Consider the following 23,272-nt stretch of genomic DNA (forward strand, 5'->3'; position numbering starts at 1 on the left):
TCTATAAGTCACTCTTGTGTCCCTCTTGTGATACTCTAAGAATGAGATGGCTTTTAAAATAACTAGTTGATCAAGATTCAATAATGATTAATTACAAGTTCAAGCCCAATGATGATTTTAAAAGCAACATCATTAGTGGAGTGACACAAGAGAGACACAAAAGAAACTTCTAGCATTACTCCAAAATATATACAAGATTTCTTTTTCTATCATTCTTTAAAGTTCACAAAATGGAAGTTATTTCTAAAAATTTAGCAGGCCACAAATTGACCATGTCAAAGAGAAAAACCAAAAATGCCTCTAAGATTCTGGTTTTGAGCTCATCCGAAAGCCACATTTTCAGAGATAAGTGCTCATTAAGTGATGACCATGTCCGCAAGCTTCAGCTGTTTCTCAAGAGGCAAGTGGTCTTTTAAAGATAGACAAGCACAATGCAAGACACGAAATAGAAACACAGCCATACCATTATCACTTTCATCAATAGCCTGTATGCCGGGCGTGTCATCAGTGCGTACTTTATGCGTAGCCCAATCGTAAATGCGTCCCAGCGATGCCCAGAGATTAGAAACAATGGATTCTGCAACACCATCCCAACTGGGGTCTGACAAAAGGGAAGTGAGGGTAACTGGTAGATCACTCAACACAGTAAGTCGGTCCACGATCAGAAGAGGCATATATTTGCAGCAGCTACCACATAGCAGACCAAGAAACTGCAGCGCCTGGAGGAGAAAGAATTTTAGTGAAAAGCATGGGAAAAGTGAGTCAAAAGTTCTCCCCTTCTAATATTTCATTTAGTCCCCAGTCATGGCAAGCCACTGCACTGTCCAGATCTGGCAGTCGAAGCAAGGGGAATGCTAAAATACACTTGCTCTTCACCTAAATGCCTTTAAGACACTTGGTTTAGAGAAGGAAAAAAAAAAAAAAAGGAAAAAGGAAGCGCCGTAGGACAAGTAACAGGCACCAAGATGTAAATGTTAGCAGCATTTGAACTCAAACATCGCACCACTCTCAATGTCAAACAAAATGGTTTCTCATATCGCAGGCTTTGCCAACAATACTGTAGGGAATCCTTGATATATCATCAACGTTGATTAACTGTTTGCCATTGTACCTCATTTATTCTGGTTTAGGTCACCAATAACATGGATTTTTGTGTTCCACTCCTGGACCGTGTCTGTTTTATAATAATGGTTCCATGTATAACTTTTATTGTAATCATTCTACATTAGAGGGATTTGATGCCTAGTGCCTACCGTAGAAGGATAACTTGATATACAGCTAATTTCCGCTGCGTTGACAACCCACTGTCTTTTGACACTTCCCTCTGCATGTTGTAGAGCTGCTACAACTTCAACGAGCACATCCCAGACACCTGAAAATAAAGAGTAGATATATCAGCAGCTTTAGATGCTTTCAAGTATGTACATACTATAAAGCAATTCCCATTCTATTCGGCATTGGAGAAACATGCAACCATTCACAAATTTTTAGTTTTTATTGTTTTATTAATATCTGCCCAGTTATTATATTGGTTACCATTATGTATAGAAACTAACCACGTGATTCAGAGTTCAATATATAAGCTTTTAGTCTTCCCAGCTCAGTCAATGGGAGGGAACCGATCCTAACTAGCTTGGCTTTGGCTTGAATCTTCTTCACTACTTCAATAAACTGACCATCTCCTTGTACTAGGACCTCTCGTGAGACCTGTGAGGTGCAAATGGCAGTTAAAGTAATCGAGCATATAACATAGCATAAAGGCTTAAAAGCTGCGCATATATTTATGAATTCAATTTAAATAAATCAGAATTCACTTGTTAATGGAGTGAATCATGAGGGAAAAAGTTCCACTTAATCTGTACCAAGAAAACGATGGAAGCATGACATTCCTTTAAAGGGTGTAACCAGTAAAGAATGCTGCCAGTAATCTAATCTCAATGTCAGAATATCTATGAAACAGCAAGATGAAACAAGAAATTTCTCAAGGGGATAAGGTATACCTGCAGAAAATCCAGTAGCCAACCCCGCTGAGCCCTCCCTAAGCATCTAACAGCCTCAGACCACTCCTCCACAGAACTCAGCTGATCCACTTCTATGACGGTGGCAGATCCCAATACTGGCAACAACGAAAACAGCACCTCCATGCACCTTTCAATGTGGGATGTGTAGTCTACAGAGTCAAGAGTAGCTTCATCTAGGCACTGACAGAGACCCTTCCAACATGAAATCCGTAACATTGAAGTAACCGAGGACAAGTAGAGAGCTACATCATTGAAAAGTTTCTCAAGCCTGGAACCCGAGAATACTTTTATCAGGTCTGCCAGATGAACAAGCAGATATGATTGCAGATTCAGCTCAAGTGCCCTAAACCGGGACAGGTCAGAGAGCTCATCGAGGAAAGTTAAGAGTGGATCAAATTGGTTTGCATGAGCTAATGAAAACTGCAAACATTCCTCCCTGAGGATTCCTTTTTCGAGAGCTGAATCTGATGGGAACAACTCATCAACTTGAGCCTCATATCTCATGCAGCGTCTTATGATTGCACCCCAATCCAAGACTGGCAGCCTAGGAGCACGTGAAAGGCACCTTAACACAGTAACTATAGTGCCAACATGTGCAACAGTACCTGTCTGAATTTAAGAAAGTTGAGAAATTAGTTAGACTGGCCAGCAGAATCTTTTTACAGGACATAATTTTCTGTGTAAGAGAGAAAGAGAACCAAGGATTGGCTCCTATCACATACTAACATGCAGACACAATGTTATGAAGGTAATCAAAAGTTAAATCTTGGATTACATGTATAATTCTTGCAGATGACTATAAAAACATGCATAACTGCGAACAAGTTATCAAGTGATGGCTCAACCTTCACACAAGTCTCATTTCTTTCATAAAAGCAGACATACAAAGCAACAGAAAAGAACTCGGTGTCCAGTGTGAATTAAAAAACAAAAAAAAAAAAAAAACTAGAAGACTTCGCATCAACATACAATCACTCATGACATCATGTCCACCACTGGAGCATCAAAGAGACCATGTCAACCATATCACGATGAATGAGAATAAATATAATAACAATATCAACAGTGAGAAGAAATGGCATTGATAAGCATATTGTATAACATGCATATATCTTAGTTTTTCAACAAAATGCCTGAGAAAACAAAGGAGCTTTGGAATAGCATCAATTCACAGTGAACTGCAGGGCTTATAGCAACACTGCAACAGACCTACCTCAGAAACACTCAGATGCATTAACCACAAACAGAGCCTCATAACTACACTGTCCTCAGAAAAACTTTGAGAGACAGATCTTGAACCTTCTGCATTAGTCTTGATACTATTGTCAATGTTCAGAGGTTTGTTGGACCACAAATGATGTCGAAGAAATGAAACCGCCCATGCTGCATACTGTTGCAGCTGATGGTCATCAGAATTCTGGGCAACAAGAAATATCTCTTGCATCAATGATGTAATATTCGGCTCACAAACAGGGCTTGAAAGTAGAGGACCCCTGAGATAACGAGATTCCTGTTCAGGAAACACAAGAATATTTATCGGTAAGAAAATGAATAGCAGAGAAAAAAATTTCTGGTAGGAACAGCAAAAGACAACCTTTCGCTCATAACCAGTCTGCATTGTTAGAGGATGCACATGAACCAAAATCCCAGCACCTGCTCCCATACCATTAACAACTCCAAGCAATCCACCCAAATGGATGAGAGGCGGGTAAGGATTGGAATAACATTTTCTAAACAATTCTAGTAAATCTTTGACACATTCAACTTCAATAGAATGCACCCCTTCATTCAAAATACAGGCAAGGAGGCTTCCAGCACCAATGCATGATGCCATCAACAAACTCTGATGAAAACTGCCTGATTTTTTAACAGAAACTAACTCAGAAATGAGCTCCCTATAGCCATTCACTAGATGATCTAGCTCATCATCATTGATCAGTTCTACTCTCTGGCAGAAAGCCACTACAATAGGAAGTGCAAGACAGGATCCTACTGCCAATACAATCTCAGGACCTTCATTGCAAGAACCATAATTATGAACTAGAGTGTTCACATGTGGAATCCATGATATGATTAAGCCTTTTATCTTGATCACAGCATCATGTGCACCAGCTCTGTATACCGCACCAACAGAGCTTGCCAAACCAAGAACAAGTCCAGCAACACCCCAGATATCTTCCTCCAGGTCATCACAGTTCTCACGTGGCAGGTCAGCAGTTCTAATAGAATCAAGATCATATTTGTCTGATGTGAAATATGCACAGATACTGTCCAAGATATCCGATGAAGATTGAGTGAGGTTAGAAATCATTAGAGATAGGGCCCTTAGTATCGTTCCTAGTAAGTCCTCTTCCTTCATCTTTATGGTTTCTTTGTCCAAGTCAGAGTTATCAGCAGCTTCAACCCTTGTAAGAAGATCTTGGCATGCAAAACCCAAGCCAACGCCACAAGCTCCTTTGACAAGGGTGCTTCTGCTACTACCTAAAACCTGAAAGCAGATCGCTATCAGTAAAGTTCACCACCAGATAATTCAGTAAACCATTTTAAATGTGCATTGAGCAAACACAAAACTCTTGGTGCTTCTAAAACATCCGTGCTTCTTCAATTTTTCTTCTTCAACTACTATTTGAGTAAGCACAACACTATAAATTAGACGCCTAAGCTGGACAAGAACATAGCACAGAAGCAACAACTAAATGCTTAGTTTCTATGCGTTCTGAAGAACAAAATACAATAGGGGAGAAAAGAAAAAAGCAAAAGTAGCAAGCATTAAAGTTTGGCTTTAGGTCAAACTTCACTCACTTAGGAGCTGAAATTGATCAGTTGTGTAATTAAATAACGGTAAATTACACCAATCTCCACTGAGGATCGGTGAAATGTCAGGCACTTCCTATTTTCAGAAACGGCATTTTAAAACCTGAAGTTAGCAATTCAAATAACAGAATACAACCTTACACTCACATGCCATCATTAACTGTGATTAAATACTTACTATATTTGTATCCAAAGTAAAATCAGGTGTGGATCGTTTGAAGGTTAGATGACAAGGAAAATCAGGAAAAAATGTCAGCTCAAAGGATGGAGTATTGATTCTAAAAAATGAGCAAAACGCCAAACATTTCCCCAAACCTTGATGGAGATTGGTTTAATTTACTCTAAAAAATATTTCCATAAAACTTCCTATCAATGTGGGAACATCTTAGATTCTTTAATAATTGAGAAGAAAAATACATGTGAAATATTTTCTAAGGTCATAACCACTTGTTCATATTACACAGTAGTTTACTCTATACAAGGCAGCAAGGTAAATTGTTGCTTTCCTTAGACTTGACCGACCAAACAAAAAAAATTTAGAGCTAATTATTTAGTTTTGCATAAAATTATACTATGCATGATTAAATTAAAAGAAAAAAAAAATCAGTACAAATGCAGAACGGTGCACACCTCAAGAAGTCCACTGATGATCTGAAATTTCTGCTTATGATCAGTTACATGTAGGCAACTTGAGTTTAATCCAAGAGAAATTGCAGCTGACCATTGGCGGTGTTCATGTTCATGATGGAACAACCAATTCAACAGGAACTCTGAAGCAGTTGATTTAACACTATGGGCAGATGGAGGCAACACCTGATAAAAGCAATCAAAGCCAAAGCACTAGACTGAATAAAGAATGCAAATTATGAAATCAAATTCCTACTGGTAAAAAGTGACATTATTGATTACGAAATTTATTACAAAAAATGTTGATTGCACAAAGACACTTGCGAGGATCACATGGGGGTCGAAGGGGTCTTGCTAAACCTGCCAACTGATCCAAAATTTTAAATTTTAATGAGGAAGGTGTAATAAGATACTTTGAGAAAATGGGACTGCCACCTGGCACATATATACAGCAAAACTGTCTATAATTGAAAAAATGAGGCAGGGTTTATTCCCACAATCAACATATTGCATCTTGCCATATCATAGAAATAATATAGAATTATTTGATGATGATTCTGTTGATCTCATGTAATTCCTTTGACAGTTGACCATAAATATGCACAACAGTCAAATTATGAAATCTAGAGGAAAATACAGTCATATAACATTCTTACCAAACAAAGTGCACCAATGGCTAGTGCAATATTTTCAGAAGATCTAGGGATAGCTTCTTCTGCCATATGTATCATACTCTGCATGATAAAAATTAAAATAAACAAATAAAATAATAATAATAATTGCATCACGGTTGACACTGAATTTGTTTAAAATTGATGCAGAAAGATACTAGTCATGAAGTAGTAAAATGAAAGCCAAAGGTGACAGTTAACCTTAAGAATATTATTAGCAGCTTTAGAAGATTTATCCAAGACGCTGTGAGGTGATTTAGCATCAAAATACAAGATATCAGCTCTCATCCAACGTCGAATGAAGGGTTTCCATGACTGCAGCGAAAGAAGTGCAACAAAAATATTTCTTGATAGCTGAAGAGATGCCGCTATTTCCACCATTGCATTCTCGTATCCAGAATGTGGATCTTGTAATCCCTGAACATTACGTAATATTAGAGTATATCCTCAAGAAAAGGATATCTGCTATTGTGATTATCTTACTCTCGATGCCCCTCGGTTGTCCACATCTTTAGGAGTGAAGGAAAGACATAACAGAGTTGCACCAGGTAATTCTCTGGCATTACTTCTTTCCTCTGCAAATGCAATGCTTATAAGGTCAGAACAAAAACAGGGGAGGGGGCTATATGCTGTTAAAACACATAAGAAAAATTCACCGACATAAACCATTTTGATTAATTACCATCAACAAAAGCCGCAAACACTGCCAAATGCCTAAACTTGTTGAAGAACACCAATTATCTTTTGTAACATATCACCTTATACTTCCATCTTTCTCTTATTCTTCCAAACAACATTTTGTATGTTTTTCATGTGGAAATAGTTAAGCAAACTTTTGTAATCAGCTATATTTGTCATAATACCACCAAAGTGATGAAGAAATTGAAAGTACTATCATTCAGACTTTTTTTTCTTTCTTTTCCAATCAACAAAGCAGAAATTCAAAGTAACCAGCATTTATTGTGAGGACGCTATATGACCAGTAAGCTCATGCTACCTGAAGAGAAGATAACCTGGGGAAATACATCCAGCAGCTTCTCAATCTTACTTCCTGCGACTTTTTTCTCCTTGACCAATCTTCGCCGAGTGCTGAAGCATCTTGACAAAAATCAGTATCAAATATATCTCAAGCCCATGGAGCAGTAAAAAAGTTAGAAGGAACTTTATAGTTTACCTGTGCTCGTATTTTATGATCTTGACTTGAAATTCTTCCATAGCCTTGAGTACATTGGTGTTGGTCTCAGAAAAAAGCAACTCTGTGGTTCTTTTCTTGAATTCTGGAATATATTTATCAATATGTGATACCTGGGAAAATGTTATTTGAAGGAAAATTTAAGACGACTGCATCAAAAAGAAAGTAAATTCAAATGCAGAGATATCAGGCAAGAGCAGCAGCCAAAAACAAATGCAGGATTTGTTAAGGTTCGCTTATTAAATGTATAAGGTGATCAAAGTTGGCTGAAGTTGACTGAAGCCATTCATAAATATTACCTCATATTGGATCAAGGCCTCAAAACCAGAGGTCCTTGCCTTTGCCCATTGTAACCCATGATCAGCGTGATTAGAGGAACCTATAATGCCCCATAAAATCTGCAAAACATTTGATGAAGCTTCTGAGTATGCTTCAGCATCCATTGCACCCCACCTTAGCAGAAGGCAAATGCTGCCAGTATCCAAAGATTAAGAGGCACTTAATTATCACAGGATTTGAAGAGACAATAACAAAATTTATTAAGAAATATCAAAATTTTAAGCATTTGCCCCTCAAATGAGATAGAGAGCAAAAATATTGTACTGTAGAAGCAACTATCACATTCAAATAAAAATACAGAAAGAGCATATTGTTGTAGAAAGTCCAAGATAAATGAATGAATAACAGAAAAGATGAAAGAAATCACTATTTCAGCGAGGGCTTAGGGAGATGTTTTTCCTAAAATTACATGGAAGATTTCCAGTAACAATGGCAATGTTGTCAAAATCACTCCGGGACCTTCTCTTTTATTTTATTTATCTGCCAGGCTAGACATAAAATATTCTTAATGCTGGTAGTTAGTGCCTAGTGGTTGCAAAAGGGAAGGGAGCCCCTTGATAAGTTGAATCCAACATGGCTCCTCTTTTCTAGAAAATTTTGCCACCATTAATTACGGAATCAGAGCCGGTTGAATGAACCCATAATCCAAAATAAAGAGCATACCCAGACACACTTACCTATGTGCAAGAACTGGGTCAGCAGAATAATCTAGCAAATCCTTCGCAACAACTTCCCAGGCCGTATAAAAATCTGGACAGACACAATTTATTGCATATACTGTCAGAATAAATTTTATTTGTGAAATAAGCAAGTGTAACTCATGAAAAAACATCAGAAGTAAAAAATTTCTTAGAATAGATTACAACATTTAAGCATTCAACAAAGTACAAATGGATTCTTAAACCATGACTGTCTTGCCCAAATATCCACTTTTTTTTTTTTGGAGTATCACTTCAGGTTGCTCCAGAGAAAAGAGTTTCAGAAATGTTCATTTTCATTTGATAACACTTTTTTTTTTTTTTTTCTTTTTTTTTGCAATGAAAATGCTAAACTAGCATCGTAAATGGAGTTATAAAAAAAATGATTATAATCCCTGTGTACTAGGATTGCGCTCCTTTACACTTTATTAATGATAATGAAATTACTTATAAAAAAAGGATTATCATCCAAGGTTCCAAACAAATTGTTAAATCTTGAAGTGATCATGGATGGACCACCAACTATGTGTTGATTACATTTTGATAGATAAATTATGCCGTTCAGGATTCCAAATACGCACTATGTGCAGTAGAAGCAGCCTTTTAACCAACTGATAAGTAAATACTGTAATTGGCTCCCCAGTTCACTTAGGACAATGCCTTGCTTGATGCCGAGTAAATATGCAAATCAGGATCATAGGACTGCCAGGGCACCTTTTGTTTGCATAAAATCTTTAGAGTTAAGACCACAGTGAGGTATTTACTGCTGTAACGACAATATATATATATAAGAGAGAAACTTTAACATTTAATTGTGCACATGAAATTTGTCAAGTTAAAAAGTTATTCTAAGTCAAACCAATCTTTTATATTAGGAAAAAAGAAGAAGAAAGAAATGAGAAATATTAGGTATATCTTGACCTCTCACAATAAACCTGAGAAAGATCAAACACCATTTACGATGTTAGTAATGGTTGCTGAAGGTCAGGTGAGGTTTTCAGACAATCAGCAGATATGTTCAAAAAATTCACGAAGCCACATTTCCAAATTTAAGCTGCACTCAAGGAATAAATGGGAAACGGAAAAAGAATTTAAATTCACAGAACAATTAAGATTACCAATTACATCAGCTTCACAAAGGTGAGCAAGACTTTGAAAACCAAGAGCATGAATCATAGGATCTCGGCTCTCAATGCAAGCCTATGGAGTCACAAAGACAAAAAAAATTTTAGAACTGCATGCATAGACAAAGCAAAGACAAAGCAGCTATGAAAACCCATACCGAAACAGACATGATAAGGTCAACACCCCTATCAGGGTTTCTTCTGCAAACATCCCGAATGGAAGCAGCGATACTGATACAAATATTTCTCTCAGATATGAATTCGGTAAACCCTTTTGGAAGTAGCACACCCTAAATGTTGAGAAGCAAAACAGAATTAAAGGAGAAAATGTAGCAATAATAACTGAAAAAATGGCAAGTGGTTTTTCGGTATGAAATCCAAAAGAACAGGTCAACTGTACATCATAAAAACCAAGCAGAAGAGAAAGCATTTTCTTTATCTTTTTTCCATAACCAACATGCTTCTTTCACTTTTACTTCGATACATTATGAGTTAGAACAGAAACTAATACCTACATTACTAACAAGAGCTGGCCTGGGTTACGGCCCCAAATACAGGACAATGCCTCACCCAAGTATGATCTCAGTGTGCTAAGGCTGCCCAGGCAACCCCAAGTCTATAACATATAAATAGGTGCACTGCTAGAGTTATGGTCAGTAAATTGTAGCAAAAGAAGGCCACACACTTGTCTCATTCACGACTAGAAAGAAAATACATATTGACACACAAACTTATATAACCATATTAACAATATCAAAGACAATCACCCATGACAGAACTACCAAATAGTTATACATATTATTGTGTGCCGCCCAAAACTAATTATAGAATATGTACTCAATGCATTTTCTTGACATACTTGATTAGATATTTCAGACCATTAGGGAAATCAGAGATACACCACCATGACTGTCTCTTTAGATCAATGCCCAACATACACCTAAAATTTAGAAAATAGTCACTGTTATACTTCCTTCAATCATTCTCCCCCCCAGGAACCCCTCCAAAAAAATATCAACAAATGGACCCTCATTAAAAAGGTACAATATTTATTATTGTACCCTTCTGCAATCTTCATATTGTCTACATTTATTCCAACCCTTGTTTATAAATCAACAAAGGCTATGTGCTGTCAGCCAATAAGGAAAGAAGCACAATAGAGTTCTTACTTGCAAACTTCCAAAGGCACGGTCATTGGTCTCCCAGGTTTGACAAAGCAAACGAGTGGCTGTAGCATATAATGTTCTGAATATAAAATAAAAATTAGTATGACGTGCTAAAACCAACATAAGTAGACTACCTAACTGTACATGTTTTGTTCAAATGATAACAAACAATATAAGTGGCACCTAAGTCCCCTCATAAGTCCCACTTGAATTTCATACGAGACTTCGGCCTAGATGACAAGCACTACTGCATATTGCAATACAACAAAAATAGAAGCTTTAATATATTCAGAGGCATGGGGATGGTTCAAGGCCCCATTTGGTTTTAAGGGAATCGCCAGAGTTTCCCAAAAAATTTAAAAACGCCCCCAAGCCATAAGGTAGTTCCCCAAATTTTTTTAAAATATCTCTTAAAAACATATTTTAAAATAAACCTTTACCACCCCCCTCCTCCCCTTCTTAATTTTTAAGTTTTGTCCCCCAACAGTAAAAGTCTTGGTTCCGCCCCTGGCCATACCCAGCATTGAGATGTACATATTAACCACTAGGAACAGTAACAAGAGATTGTAAGAGCATCCGAAATGCAAACAATGGCAGCCCTCAGGGAGCAAAATAATAGGTCAAGCAAGAAAGCTTCAAACTCACAATTTAATATAGTAGGATAAATTGATCAAAACCATAGAATGTATATATGGAGTTCTATTATGCGACCTCAATGGGAAACACAAAGCAATTCATGGTCCTCCAAGAAGACAAAACCCATGGTCCTATCACTTGGGATTTACATGATATTCCTTCTGGTACATGTGCTTGGGAAGGTATGATAATAATGTTGGATTAGACTGTTTATTACTTATCAAAAAAAAATAATGTTGGATTACTTCAACTGGCATTTCTTAGGGCAATGAGATGTGTGTGGACAAAAGCCCTTTGTTTGTGTCTAAGGTCATATCATTTTCCAAATCAAAATACAGTCATTAATGCAAAGAAGCTATATAGTAAATATTTCCAGAAAAATACTCTGGGTTAGTATAAATTAAAAATAAACATGAAGCATGCTATCTTCGTTAGGAGAGTCGGTAGATCATCTTTTTCTCCATTGCGAAACCGCAAGAACTCTTTGGCACGCTATCTTTAGTCGGTTTGGGTTGCTTTGGGTTATGCCTGGCAAAGTGAGGGATTTATTTTATTGCTGGTGGTCGGGAGGTCGTGCTCGAAGCGCGGTAGTTTGGAAGATGATTCCTCTATGTCTTATGTGGTGTATATGGACTGAAAGAAATGCTAGATGTTTTGAGAATTCTACTAGGACTATAGAGGAGCTGACTCATTTTTTCTTCTTTACTCTTTACTCTTGGACGGCCGCTTGGCTAGCTCCTTTAGTAATTAGTTTTTCTGACTTCCTCTTTCATTTCTCTCCTTCCTAGGCGCTCTCTTTTTATACTTCCCGTGTATATGGGTTGCGCCCCTCTGCACTCTTGTTATATAATACTTTTACTTATCAAAAAAAAAAAAACATGAAGCATGATAAAACTTCACTCTTGAGTTATGGCCTTTCTTCAGCTACATGTGAATCATGTGAGAATTAATATTGAATTTTATTAGTGACAAAATAAATGTCAGATGAAACAATTTACAAGTAATTATCAACATCAGTATGTGTTAATGAATATCCTCCACGACAATAGCAAAATTGTCACAAAACATGCTGTCACAAGGTGATGCCACTAAAATGATCCAAAAGAATGAAATGAAAGACATAAAGGATATTTTCTTCAGAGAACATACGGTTTTGCATCCTTGTGAAGCATTGGCAAGATAGTTTGAACTATGAGTGGAATCATCACAGAATGTGAGGCAAGTGATGGAAGCATTCCCAAAATCTTTAGCTGCAAGAACAGTTGAAAAAGGAACATAAAGATAATATAATAAGGCAGCCAGAAGGCAAAGCTAATATGCCCTGCATTAAGAACAAGAGGAACAAAGCCAGCATAGTTAAGGAAAGCTAACCAACATATTATGGCTTGTAATATCATTCCTGGTGAATAAGTTACTGTAAAATAGAATTGCTAACAATAATGGAACTCCCAGTTTAGCATCCATAACGCCAATAGCAGCCAAAGAATCTAGAGCAGCACTCCCTAGTGACTGATGCATCACCAAAACACCAGCCACAGCACTGAGCAACAAGGGCATTTCTACAAGGAAAATAGTAGGACAATGTGAAAATGACACAAAAGAACCTTCCCCTTTCAAAAAATGTATGCCAAACTAAACAACTCCCCATTATTGCATGCTAAGGAACACAACCAATTACCTGTTACAAACAATTCTTGAGATCGAGAGAGATGTAGGGAAGATTTTTGTCTGTCAACGATCCATAAAGAGTATTGTTTTAGTTGAGAAGCCCAAGATCTTGGTAAATTAAGCATTTCTTTGCCATCAGCTTTACAAGTAGAAGCAAAATTTAAGAACAAGAAACTGGATATTGAAAACTGTTCCTGAAAAACAGAACAAAAATAAATTTTATAGTTCTGGCACGAGTTATATTTCTACATTATTATATCCCTAAAATTGGACCACCCTCATCCTTTCCACCCTAAATATGAGGCTGACAAGTAGATGTAATGACTGTTAGGCTGTCTCAAGTTACATAAAATTAAATTCGGAATGAACATCATGAATTTGAAACAGTGACCACTTTAAGCACTTAAAGTATTCCATTCAACATTCTGCTTAACACTAAAATAAATAATCATGAAATCTAAGATGAAGAAAATATCATTTCAAACAAAGAAAAGATCCAGATATCAGATAGTGAAAAGTTACCTGAAACCATAAATGTTGCAAAAGCCTAAAAGCTACACTTCCAGGTGTACTGAGAGATGGAAATCCCCCTTCCATTGCCTGTTCATTCTTCGGTGCCACTGACATTTTTACTAAAAGCTTTTCTAATGTGACAAGTAAATCAGTTGCTGCCCCTTTGACGCATTTAGAAGGAGATGACATAAGGCTGATGACAGGAAATATGAATAAAAGCTCTTCACTCAGACCAGAAGCAGTTTTTCCAATATCATATTCTGCAATAGCAAATATAATATAAGCAAATACCAGGAAAAGTAAGAAAGACAATGATATAAAAGAATCAGTAACATTTTCAAATAAACAGAGGAACACATCCAGAATAACAATAAGCAAGATAAATAGCTGTTATTATAAATAAAAATTGATTAAAGTAAGACCATAGTCACTACACATTAATCCAAGAAGCTAAGCATAAATAATAACTTTATAAGGAAACAATTCATGGTCACAAGCACATAATAAGAACAAGGCAAATAGACTTATAATAGACCGGTAACCAAATGGATTTTTAGGCGCCCAAGGCATATAAAAAGATTGAGCAACTACATAGATATTCTTGACAAATTTCATGGATTCAAATTCACAAAAACGTAAAAACTTAAAACTCAGAAATTATAGTTTAACAATGTGTCGGGTACAACATGTATTTTGATTAACAGATTATTTATAAAATTGTCAGTTTAACATACCATTTTCATATTTCCACTCTAGGAGGAAGTGAAAAAACTTCAATATAGAAAGTTGATCATGTTCAAGCTCAGACTGAACGAGGATAACAAATAAGGATAGCACACTTGATGATAATTCAGGCACATATTGCAACCCAAGATCTTTCTGGACAAACATTAAGCGCTTCACCAGTTCAACTATAGGCTCATTCCCACCAGAGTGCTTATGATCACACGTACATAAAGAAAGAACAGTCCCTGACAGTTCCACACCGCATAGTTGAGCTTTATTCATCAGCCGCTAATATAGACATAGGCAAAAATAAAAAAATCAATACAAAAGAAACAAGGTAGTACAGCAACAACTGCCAGCAGAATGAAGACACCACAAGCAATAAAAATTCTTTCACAACTCCAAGGGTGCACTGAAGTCAAGTTATAAGAGCATACCAGTCCCCTTCCAGCCAAATTTCTCAACACCACGATATATGCGTCCACCGTACATTCCACAATGTACGTAAAATTCCTAAAATCCTGAGAATTATCAAGAAATGAGAACCTAAGTAGCATGAATCTGCATGGAAACAATCAAGCCTTTACCTAGACTAATCCCCTTAACAAAAGCAAATGAAGCCAATGGAGACAATACTTTGCAAAACAAGTATACTTACTTCCAAATTTCTGCGTGCAAGATACTTGATGCATTCCCTTAGCAACTCAAGAACTTGCATTGCATCGTCAGGGAACAAGCAACAAAGAGATCCCATCGATGATATTAAATGCCTCGCAAATAAAGAGGATGACGAATCCGAAAAGGGTATCCTCAGAATCGAATAGTTTAAAAAGGGTCTTAAGAATTCGCAAACCTCCACCATTCCCAACTGCTTATTCTGGGCCATAAACAGTAATACTTGCTGCATGAGCTCAGACTGAACCTCCGATCGGCACAAGAGAATCTGCCACCAATTACAAACACTGTTTGAAGGCTCAAATTCTACAATGATTTAGCTAATTGTTCCTAAAGATAAAAACTTGTTAATATGTTCACTCAATCAATGTTATTCTTACAATATTCAAAGTTTCCAAAGACTCAGACTGCATTTGGTGGTATTGAATTTTTACCTGAAGGCTTAAGTGCAATTCTGTAGCGTTATTGCTTTAGCACCTATAATTCGGAACTAAAGTCCAATTATGTAAATCCCATATCCCGAATTTAAATTCTAAAGTGAAAATTACAGTCCCGAATCCCAATAAACAGCACCGAAAAGCTAAATTCTAATACACACAAGTTCATAACCAAACACAGCCTTAAAAAAAGTCACTCATTTCTCGCACCTTGACAAACGGGTGGGTCTCCGTGGAAGCAAATCTCCAAGAGCCATTGTGCTTCTGAAACCCGAATCGAACCAGAAACCCGAGCGCTTTGACGAAAAGTCCGGAGAATTTCGGGTCGGATCCTTCGAGAGCGGACTGGAGCTCCAGCAACCCGCGAGAGATGTCCATTTGGGAGTCGGTGACGAGACGGCATAGCTCGCGAACCGATTGATCCACGACGGCCGGGGAGGGCGAGTGGAGGCACTGAGAGATAGCCTCTCTTCCCGGTTCAGATTCGGTGTCTAGGTACTTCGGGGCAGACCGGAGCTTCGAGAATATCGAAATAACCGCGAACTTCTGGAGGGAAGGTTGCAGCACTCGGGTCCTTTCGAGTAAGTGAGCGTACGAGTCCATTGAGAGAGATACTTTGAATGTCAGCACTCATAGCAAAGGGCGAAACAAGAACACAGCGATGGCTGTAAGCAAACGACGCCGTCCAGTCAAGCAAATCTCCGTACCATGTATATATATATATTTTACCGAAAATTTGAAAATTTTGTTCTACTCATATTGCCATAACAACTTTTTTGTTCTTTTCTTTCTGGGCCTTTTCTGGCAAGGGGCCCTAATTAGCACACTGTGGCGGCGCCACAGGCCTATATGGCCCTGTCCGGTCCAACAAAAAAATGAAAAAGAAAAGAACACCGGTCTCTCGCGCACACAGATAGAGTCTCTCTCTCTCTCTCTCTCTCTCTCTCTCTGTTTCTTTCTCTCTCACCCTGAATTCATCAACCAGGACGATGTCGCTTACGGAGCTCGACGACGATATGGTGCGCAGCATGTCAATTGGAGCCGTTTTTTCAGACTTCGTAAGTTTGGCTTCCCCTTTCAACCTCACTAACCGTTTCTCTTTCCATTGAATCGCATATATTCTACTACTATCCCACAGTAAAGCTGTCAAATTTACCACTGTGTAGTTAAGAGACTTTATATTGGGTGAGAAAAGCTTGTTACTTTTTCTTAGTTGGGAGCTTTAGTATTGAGTTAGTGTGATAAATTTTCAGGTTGGGAAGATAAATTCGCTTGATTTCCATCGGAAGGAAGATTTACTGGTTACAGCCAGTGAGGACGACTCGGTTCGATTCTATGACATTGCAAATGCTAAGTGAGTTTACTCTTACCGTGATTGAACTATATGGATATGGTGATTATAGCGTGTTGAGAGTGTATCACACGGTGGACTGTCAATGATCAAGTCAATTATGCACCAAAGTTAAATCGGAGTACATGGCTTTCATTTGAAGTGATGAGTATTGTTTGACTTAAGCTTTGATGCTAAACTGCGTTTGAACTCAGTAATATGTGTGAATAGAATGCACCCCAGAGTACTTCTCTATTTTTGGTGTTGCCATCAAAGGATGTTAGTGTTTCTGTGAATGATTGGATTGAAGACCCAGTCCATCCCAGAATACTTCTCTTCTTTTGCATGTAAATTAGGGGTGGCAATTCGGGTTTATGGGTCGGATTTGTACCTTGTTGAGTCATGGTAACCCGCCATTCTTCATGTGTGGCAATTTGGGTTCGTGTCATGTCGAGTCATTGGTATATGATTACATGGGTTGGTACAAATACGACCCATTTAATTAATTGTGTCAAACCTCTCATTATTGATGTGTGGCGATTTGGGTTCGTGTCATGTCGAGTCATGTATGGGTCGATATGAACACGATCCATTTAATTAGTTGTGTCAAAACCCTCAACACTGATGTGAATTACCCCCTCTGTACCATAACAGATGAAAGTTTACAAATCATGCACTTTAATGAAATCAATACTCACGACAACCCATGTAATCAAGGCCTTGTCCAAGAAAGGCAATTTCGAGGTTAAGTCTCTCTTCAAGGCCTTGTCCAAATGTGACCATGAGGTGTTCCCTTGGAAGAGCATTTGGCGTACTAAGGTCCCTTTGCGAGTGGCTTTCTTTGGGTGGACCGCGGCTTTAGGCAAAATCTTGACTCACGACAACCTGCGGAAGAGGAACCTAGTGGTAGTTGAATGGTGTTGTATGTGCAAGAAGAATGGAGAGTCGGTCGATCATCTTCTTCTCCATTGCGAGATTGCAAGTGTCCTTTGGCATACTATTTTTAATCGGTTTGGGCTGCTTTGGGTCATGCCTTGCAAGGTGAGGGGCTTGTTCGATGGCTGGTGGTCGGGAGGTCGTTCCCGAAGCGCGGTAGTGTGGAAGATGATTCCTTTGTGTCTTATGTGGTGTATTTGGAATGAAATGAATGCTAGATGCTTTGAGGACTCCACTAGGGCTATAGAGGAATTGACTCATTTTTTCTTCTTTACTTTGTATTCCTGGACGGCCGTTTGGCTAGTTCCTATAGAGATTAGCTTCTCTGATTTCCTTTTTCATTTTTCTCCCTCTTAGGCGCTCTCTTTTATACTTCCCGTGTATGTGGGTTGCGCCCCTCTGCGCTCTTTTATATCATATTTACTTATCAAAAAAAAATGAAATCAATACTCTTCTTAAAATACGCTTATATGGGCCAAGAAAGATGGGTTAAAGTTTGAAACTGGTGGGCTCGAATTTACCAATAATATGGGAACCTAAAAGGGTACATGCTTTTATTTTTGAAACTTTCATATATTATGGGATAGTTCAAAAAAGGAAGTACATCATCTATAGTGGAAGGGGGGACTATGTTTTGAAATAAAACCTGATAACTTACATAATGAGGCCTAATGTTTTTTTTTTTAGTTTCTTTTGTTCTTTTGTTCTTCTTCTTTCTTCTTTATTTTTTATATTGACATTTGTTATGAACTTCAGGTTGCTCAAGACAACATATCACAAGAAGCACGGTGCTGATCGTATATGCTTTACGCACCACCCTAGCTCTGTTATATGCTCTTCAAGATACAATTTGGAGTCCACTGGAGGTGAGTTTCTTAGTGTAAAGTAGATGGTTTTGAAGTCTAGTTCCAGTGTTTGTATGTGAGAAATGATGACCCTTTTTTTTTGGTTTAACTTGCCAGAATCCCTGCGGTATCTGTCAATGTATGATAATCGGTGCCTCCGATACTTCAAAGGGCATAAAGACAGGTTTGGATCCCATGAATTATTAGTACTGTATTAAGAAGGAGGAAAGTGGTTTCAATAAGATCATATCCGTTCACAAAAAGAATATGATAATATTATCTTACATGGTATGTATGAAGCAGTAGATTCTTAACCTTTTGGTGAAAAGCATGTTGGAAATGATAAATGTAGAAAGAACCAATACGAAGTCTATGCATTCAAGGCCATTTCATTTTTTCGAAGTCTGTTTGATACATTTCAGTACACCTCCCCCCTTTCCTTCTGTGGCAACATCTTTTGCTTGCTATTCACATAATTAATATGCATGGTACAAGACAGTAAAGTTATCAATACTGAGGATTTTGTTTTCTCTGTATATCTTTTATGAGGCCATGATACTGATTATGCTCTAAAATCTGTTTCTGTAGAGTTGTTTCCCTCTGTATGTCTCCGATTAATGATAGCTTCATGTCCGGTTCTCTCGATCATAGTGTCAGAATATGGGATCTTCGTGTAAATGCCTGCCAGGTTGGTTTCTGGTTTTTTTGATTCATATGAAAATTGTTGGGTGAGTACAGAAACGTATTAAAGAGAAGCTAAGGTATACCTGCCTAATTAAATGAGGACCTCCTAACCTCTCTCCCCCCACCCCCCCAAAAAAAAAAAAATCCCAAAAGATATTTCAATCTGTTGAGAATCACACCTCGTGAAGTAGAAGTCTCTGGTTCGAATCTCTCTTACCTCTTCTCATTGGAGCGAATTACTTATTAAAAACAAAAATATATATATGATCAATGGAGAATTGTGATCTGCATTTTCTCATTAAAAGAAGACATGATTATGATTTATGCTCACCGTTATAGTTTTCAGGGAATTCTACGCTTACGTGGTAGACCTACAGTTGCATATGACCAACAAGGCCTTGTCTTTGCTGTGGCAATGGAAGGCGGTGCTATTAAATTGTTCGATTCACGTTCCTATGACAAGGTTCTTACACATAACAACATTTATGTATGTCAAAATCCTTCATTTTCCTATATGTATGCCAAAATCCTTCATTCATTTTCCAAATGTAGGGTCCCTTTGACACCTTTTTAGTTGGTGGAGATATGGCTGAGGTGTGCGATATCAAATTTAGCAATGATGGAAAATCAATGCTATTGACGACCACAAATAACAACATTTATGTTCTTGATGCATATGGAGGAGAGAAGGTTGGCTACTCGATTTGTAGTTTTGATTTTGTCTTCTCATAAATATAACTCTTGGAGCTTTGTATGTGTGTACATTTAAAGCCTGTCTACTGTTGCATAGGCTGATCGAAAGTAGACCTACAGATTTTGTTGGCTTCTTGGTTGTGTTTAATTGATATACACGTGATGTTTGTAGTAACCTGTCATCCTTTCACTTGTGCAGCGCTGTGGGTTCAGTTTGGAACCATCTCCAACAGCAAATATAGAGGCAACTTTTACCCCAGACGGCCAGTACGTCGTCTCAGGTATTTAATTATGCTATTTACAATGAAGTAACATGTAGAATCTAGTCCGTGTTCAGATTTTTCTTCCACTCCATTTACTTCTGATTTAACTAACTCCTTCTACTTCGAATTTAACTAACGATTTTACCTATTAGGAGAAACAAATAAAGAATAAAACTTGCTATTCCTTTTATAGATTTCGAACTATAGATTCATGTATCTTTTTAGAAGACATGAATGACTTTTCTATACCTATTTTTAATATTTACCAGTTAAGTTTTGACAAACTAACAGTTATAGCGAATTACTTTTAGTTCTTATCCTGATTTCTGGTTCATCTTTTGTTTTTTTTTTTTTTTAACTTCTGACAAACGACCATACATCAGAACTAAGCTTAGTTTTTCTCTTTGTTTAGGTTCAGGAGATGGAACCTTACATGCTTGGAGCATCAACATGCGGAATGAGGTATCAATCTGTTCTTTTTCTTATCCCTGACGGAGTATAGTAGAAGAAATCTATACCGTTAACAGTTATCTATTAGGAATTTAATCTCCAGAGGCTCCCTCTTCAGTATTTAAGCTATCAACGACTATAGGATTGATGGTCCTCCAAAACTAATTGATTTAGTTGGGTTGGAAAATTATTAAGACTCTTTGATGGTGACTTGTATCATGTTGTGTTTAGTGAGCTCACTAAACTGGAGAGTTGCTAAAGGAAGACTTGTGCCTATCATAGGAATGGGACCTTTATTCTTGGAGTGAAGCGGTAATTAGTATTGAATATGACAGTTTTTACTTGAAAGAGTTTTCTTGAGGAATCAAAACACGCAGTTATACTGCTTAAATGATAAATATCTACCTCTAGATAGGGTGATGGAGCCACATGGATTGGCTTGTGATCATTAAATCTTTATAGTGGAAACCATCTGACAGAACAAAACCCTTTCTAATGAAGTATAGTTACGTATGTACGTAGCATAAATCCTAAGTCACTATGTCACTTGGTCGTATATAAATTTAAGAGTGCTTATTACAGCTTTTACTCCCAAGTTTTTTACAAGTTCTTTATAAATTGACACGTGACAAACCACCACACGATACTTTACAGGTGGCGTGCTGGAACAGCCACATTGGTGTTGCATCGTGCTTAAAGTGGGCTCCTCGTAGGGCCATGTTCGTTGCTGCATCAACTGTTCTCACGTTTTGGATACCGGACAATTCAAAGTCTAATGCTGAGCCTAGTTCTATGGACCCTGAGGCTGCAAGTCAATCCGAACATATTTCTCAATGAGCCCAGATTTTTCATGGCCCGCTTAAATCAACTAGTGTCTGTAAGCCTGTAACTATAATGGACTTGATTTAATTTATATATACATCCTGTAAAAGTTTTGGTTTGTGCTTGAATCAGCTCTCATTTATTTGATATATTTGAGAAAAGTTTTGGTTTGTGCATGAATCTCTCGAAAGAGCAGAGAGAGAGAGAGAGAGAGAGATGCAGTAACTTGATAACACAAACTAAATTCCAATGTACCTGCAAACACTCTTAACATATTACATGAACAAACAGATGGACCTACAAAACCAACATCAACACTTACAAAAAGAAACCTTTCAAAGGTACATCACTTCAGTTCCATCTTCCCTTCCTCCAATCCTCCTCGTGGGAGTGGTCTCCAAACTTGAAACCTCTTGTGCCCTTCATGTTCTCCTTCCCTCTTGAGCCCTACTCTGGATCTCTTGGCCAACCTCCCTGGTCTTCTGCCCCACAAAAGCTGCCATGTCTTGCATGCGCCTTTTTGCCTGGTCCATCTCCCGCGGCAGGGACTGGCTGGCACACCGGAGGTAATTGAGGACCCAAGAGAGCGACGACAGCCCCGTCAAGCCTAAAGCTCCAGAGCTCAAAAAGCTGGCCACAGCGAGGCCGACAACGATAGCAGCCGGGACAAGAACCGGGCTGAAGATGATAAAAAGTGGGCTGGTGACAAGCAGCCCAATGACACTGCCAGCGAGCGTCAAACCAGCAAGTGCAAGTAGCGTGCCACCTACAGGGAGGGCTGCAAGGACTGCCATCACTTTGACCGCTGATGGACCACCCCCCCTTTGGTTCTTGATACCGCCCTCATAGTGGCCATGGCCGCGTTGTGGGTGGACTTGGAGCTGTTGGGGACGGTCAGCCATTGGTATGATGGGTGAGCTACTTGAGAGATTGAGGGAAAAACAAGAGAGAGAGAGAGAGAGAGAGATGAGAGAGATTTGAGCTGCTGGTGTTATATAGAGAGATGGGGTGTGCAAACGTTGACACGTACACGTGAGATGGTGAGTAAGGGGTTTGCATGAGGAACAAGTTTCAGGTTTGGCTTTTGGGAACTCAGCCAAAAAAATTGAAAAAAAAAAAGGGGGGGTTACCGTGAGGTGGCCTTTTTGTCATCAACATGTTGCCACATCTTCTGTGTGTGATTGTTTGTGTTGTGCCTAATGGAGTGCATGCAAATCTTTGGTCCCTCACTGGAGCAGCCCTAGGTGGGCTTGTGGGCTCTTGCCTGTTGCTCATGGATGGTTTTGTGGTCTGGTTTATTGGGCTGGCAAAGGACATGCACCAAGGCCTATAGGATTTAGACAAGTTTCGACCAAAGCCCTAGATATTCTTTTTTTGGGCCGTACGAAACTTCATTGAGAAATAATTTTGCCATAAACCTATACAATGTGTATTAAAAAAAAAATCAATATAAGTACAAAGAATTTGTTTTAATGTTTTGATCGACTATAACTAATCATCTTTTTGCTACTTTTATTAATATAAAAATAAATAAATAATGCTACTCTTCACATCCATTTATTACACCGGTCGACATGTCATGTTTTTAAGTTTTTTTTTTTTTTTAGAAATGCTATATACCACACTTGGTTGGCGTAACAATTCCCATCAACCTTTGAATCGGCTCTTGTTAAGAAAGAAAGAAAAAAAAATCTAATTAGTCCAATGAGATGAAAGTGGGTGAGATGAGGATGGGATTGAAGTGTGGTTTTTAGGATGACTTTTTTTTTTAATTTATAGTTTTCAATTTACAAATTAAATTGAAATCTGATGAAAACTTAAAGACTAAATTTGATTTCTAAAATTAAAAAAATAAATAAATAGATAAATAGAGAGAGAGAGAGAGAGAGAGAGAGAGAGAGAATTTGGGGGCCTCACTTAATTAACATATAATTAAATTTTA

At 37.9% G+C, this 23,272-nt stretch overlaps 3 protein-coding genes across 4 annotated transcripts; 1 reads left to right on the forward strand and 2 right to left on the reverse strand.

The window, feature by feature from the left end:
- Positions 1–80: 80 nt before the first annotated feature.
- On the reverse strand, positions 81–15,990 carry RST1 (ARM repeat superfamily protein). Of its 2 annotated transcripts, XM_059593626.2 has the most exons (25): positions 15,518–15,990; positions 14,854–15,138; positions 14,633–14,716; positions 14,204–14,483; positions 13,479–13,729; positions 12,967–13,150; positions 12,660–12,847; positions 12,438–12,538; positions 10,656–10,731; positions 9,645–9,776; positions 9,481–9,562; positions 8,342–8,414; positions 7,625–7,796; positions 7,308–7,438; positions 7,131–7,222; positions 6,617–6,708; positions 6,335–6,550; positions 6,119–6,196; positions 5,466–5,648; positions 3,616–4,509; positions 3,235–3,531; positions 2,001–2,630; positions 1,557–1,707; positions 1,254–1,372; positions 81–719 (listed from the first exon to the last, which is right to left on the reverse strand). In XM_059593626.2, exons 1-25 carry the CDS (start codon positions 15,908–15,910, stop codon positions 357–359), a joined length of 5,547 nt encoding a protein of 1,848 aa, XP_059449609.2. In that variant the 5' UTR covers positions 15,911–15,990; the 3' UTR covers positions 81–356. The 2 variants fall into 2 exon arrangements, with proteins under 2 accessions (XP_059449609.2, XP_059449610.2); XM_059593627.2 differs by lacking the exons at positions 81–719; positions 1,557–1,707 and having other exon boundaries at positions 1,260–1,372.
- Positions 15,991–16,229: 239 nt separating this feature from the next.
- Positions 16,230–21,547, forward strand: LOC132180723 (Transducin/WD40 repeat-like superfamily protein). Its single transcript, NM_001427882.1, is given in 10 exon segments — positions 16,230–16,365; positions 16,561–16,661; positions 18,330–18,439; positions 18,536–18,602; positions 19,007–19,106; positions 19,449–19,565; positions 19,655–19,792; positions 19,995–20,076; positions 20,471–20,520; positions 21,163–21,547. Coding segments are annotated over 10 exon segments (1,017 nt in total). The 5' UTR covers positions 16,230–16,296; the 3' UTR covers positions 21,346–21,547.
- Positions 21,530–22,303, reverse strand: LOC132180725 (oleosin Cor a 12). The gene has a single exon (XM_059593638.2). The coding sequence runs from the start codon at positions 22,230–22,232 to the stop codon at positions 21,753–21,755; it is 480 nt and encodes a 159-aa protein (XP_059449621.1). The 5' UTR covers positions 22,233–22,303; the 3' UTR covers positions 21,530–21,752.
- Positions 22,304–23,272: the final 969 nt, after the last annotated feature.

This window comes from Corylus avellana, chromosome 5 (genome assembly GCF_965113065.1).
Source record: "Corylus avellana chromosome 5, dhCorAvel1.hap1.2, whole genome shotgun sequence".
Lineage (NCBI taxonomy): Eukaryota > Viridiplantae > Streptophyta > Magnoliopsida > Fagales > Betulaceae > Corylus > Corylus avellana.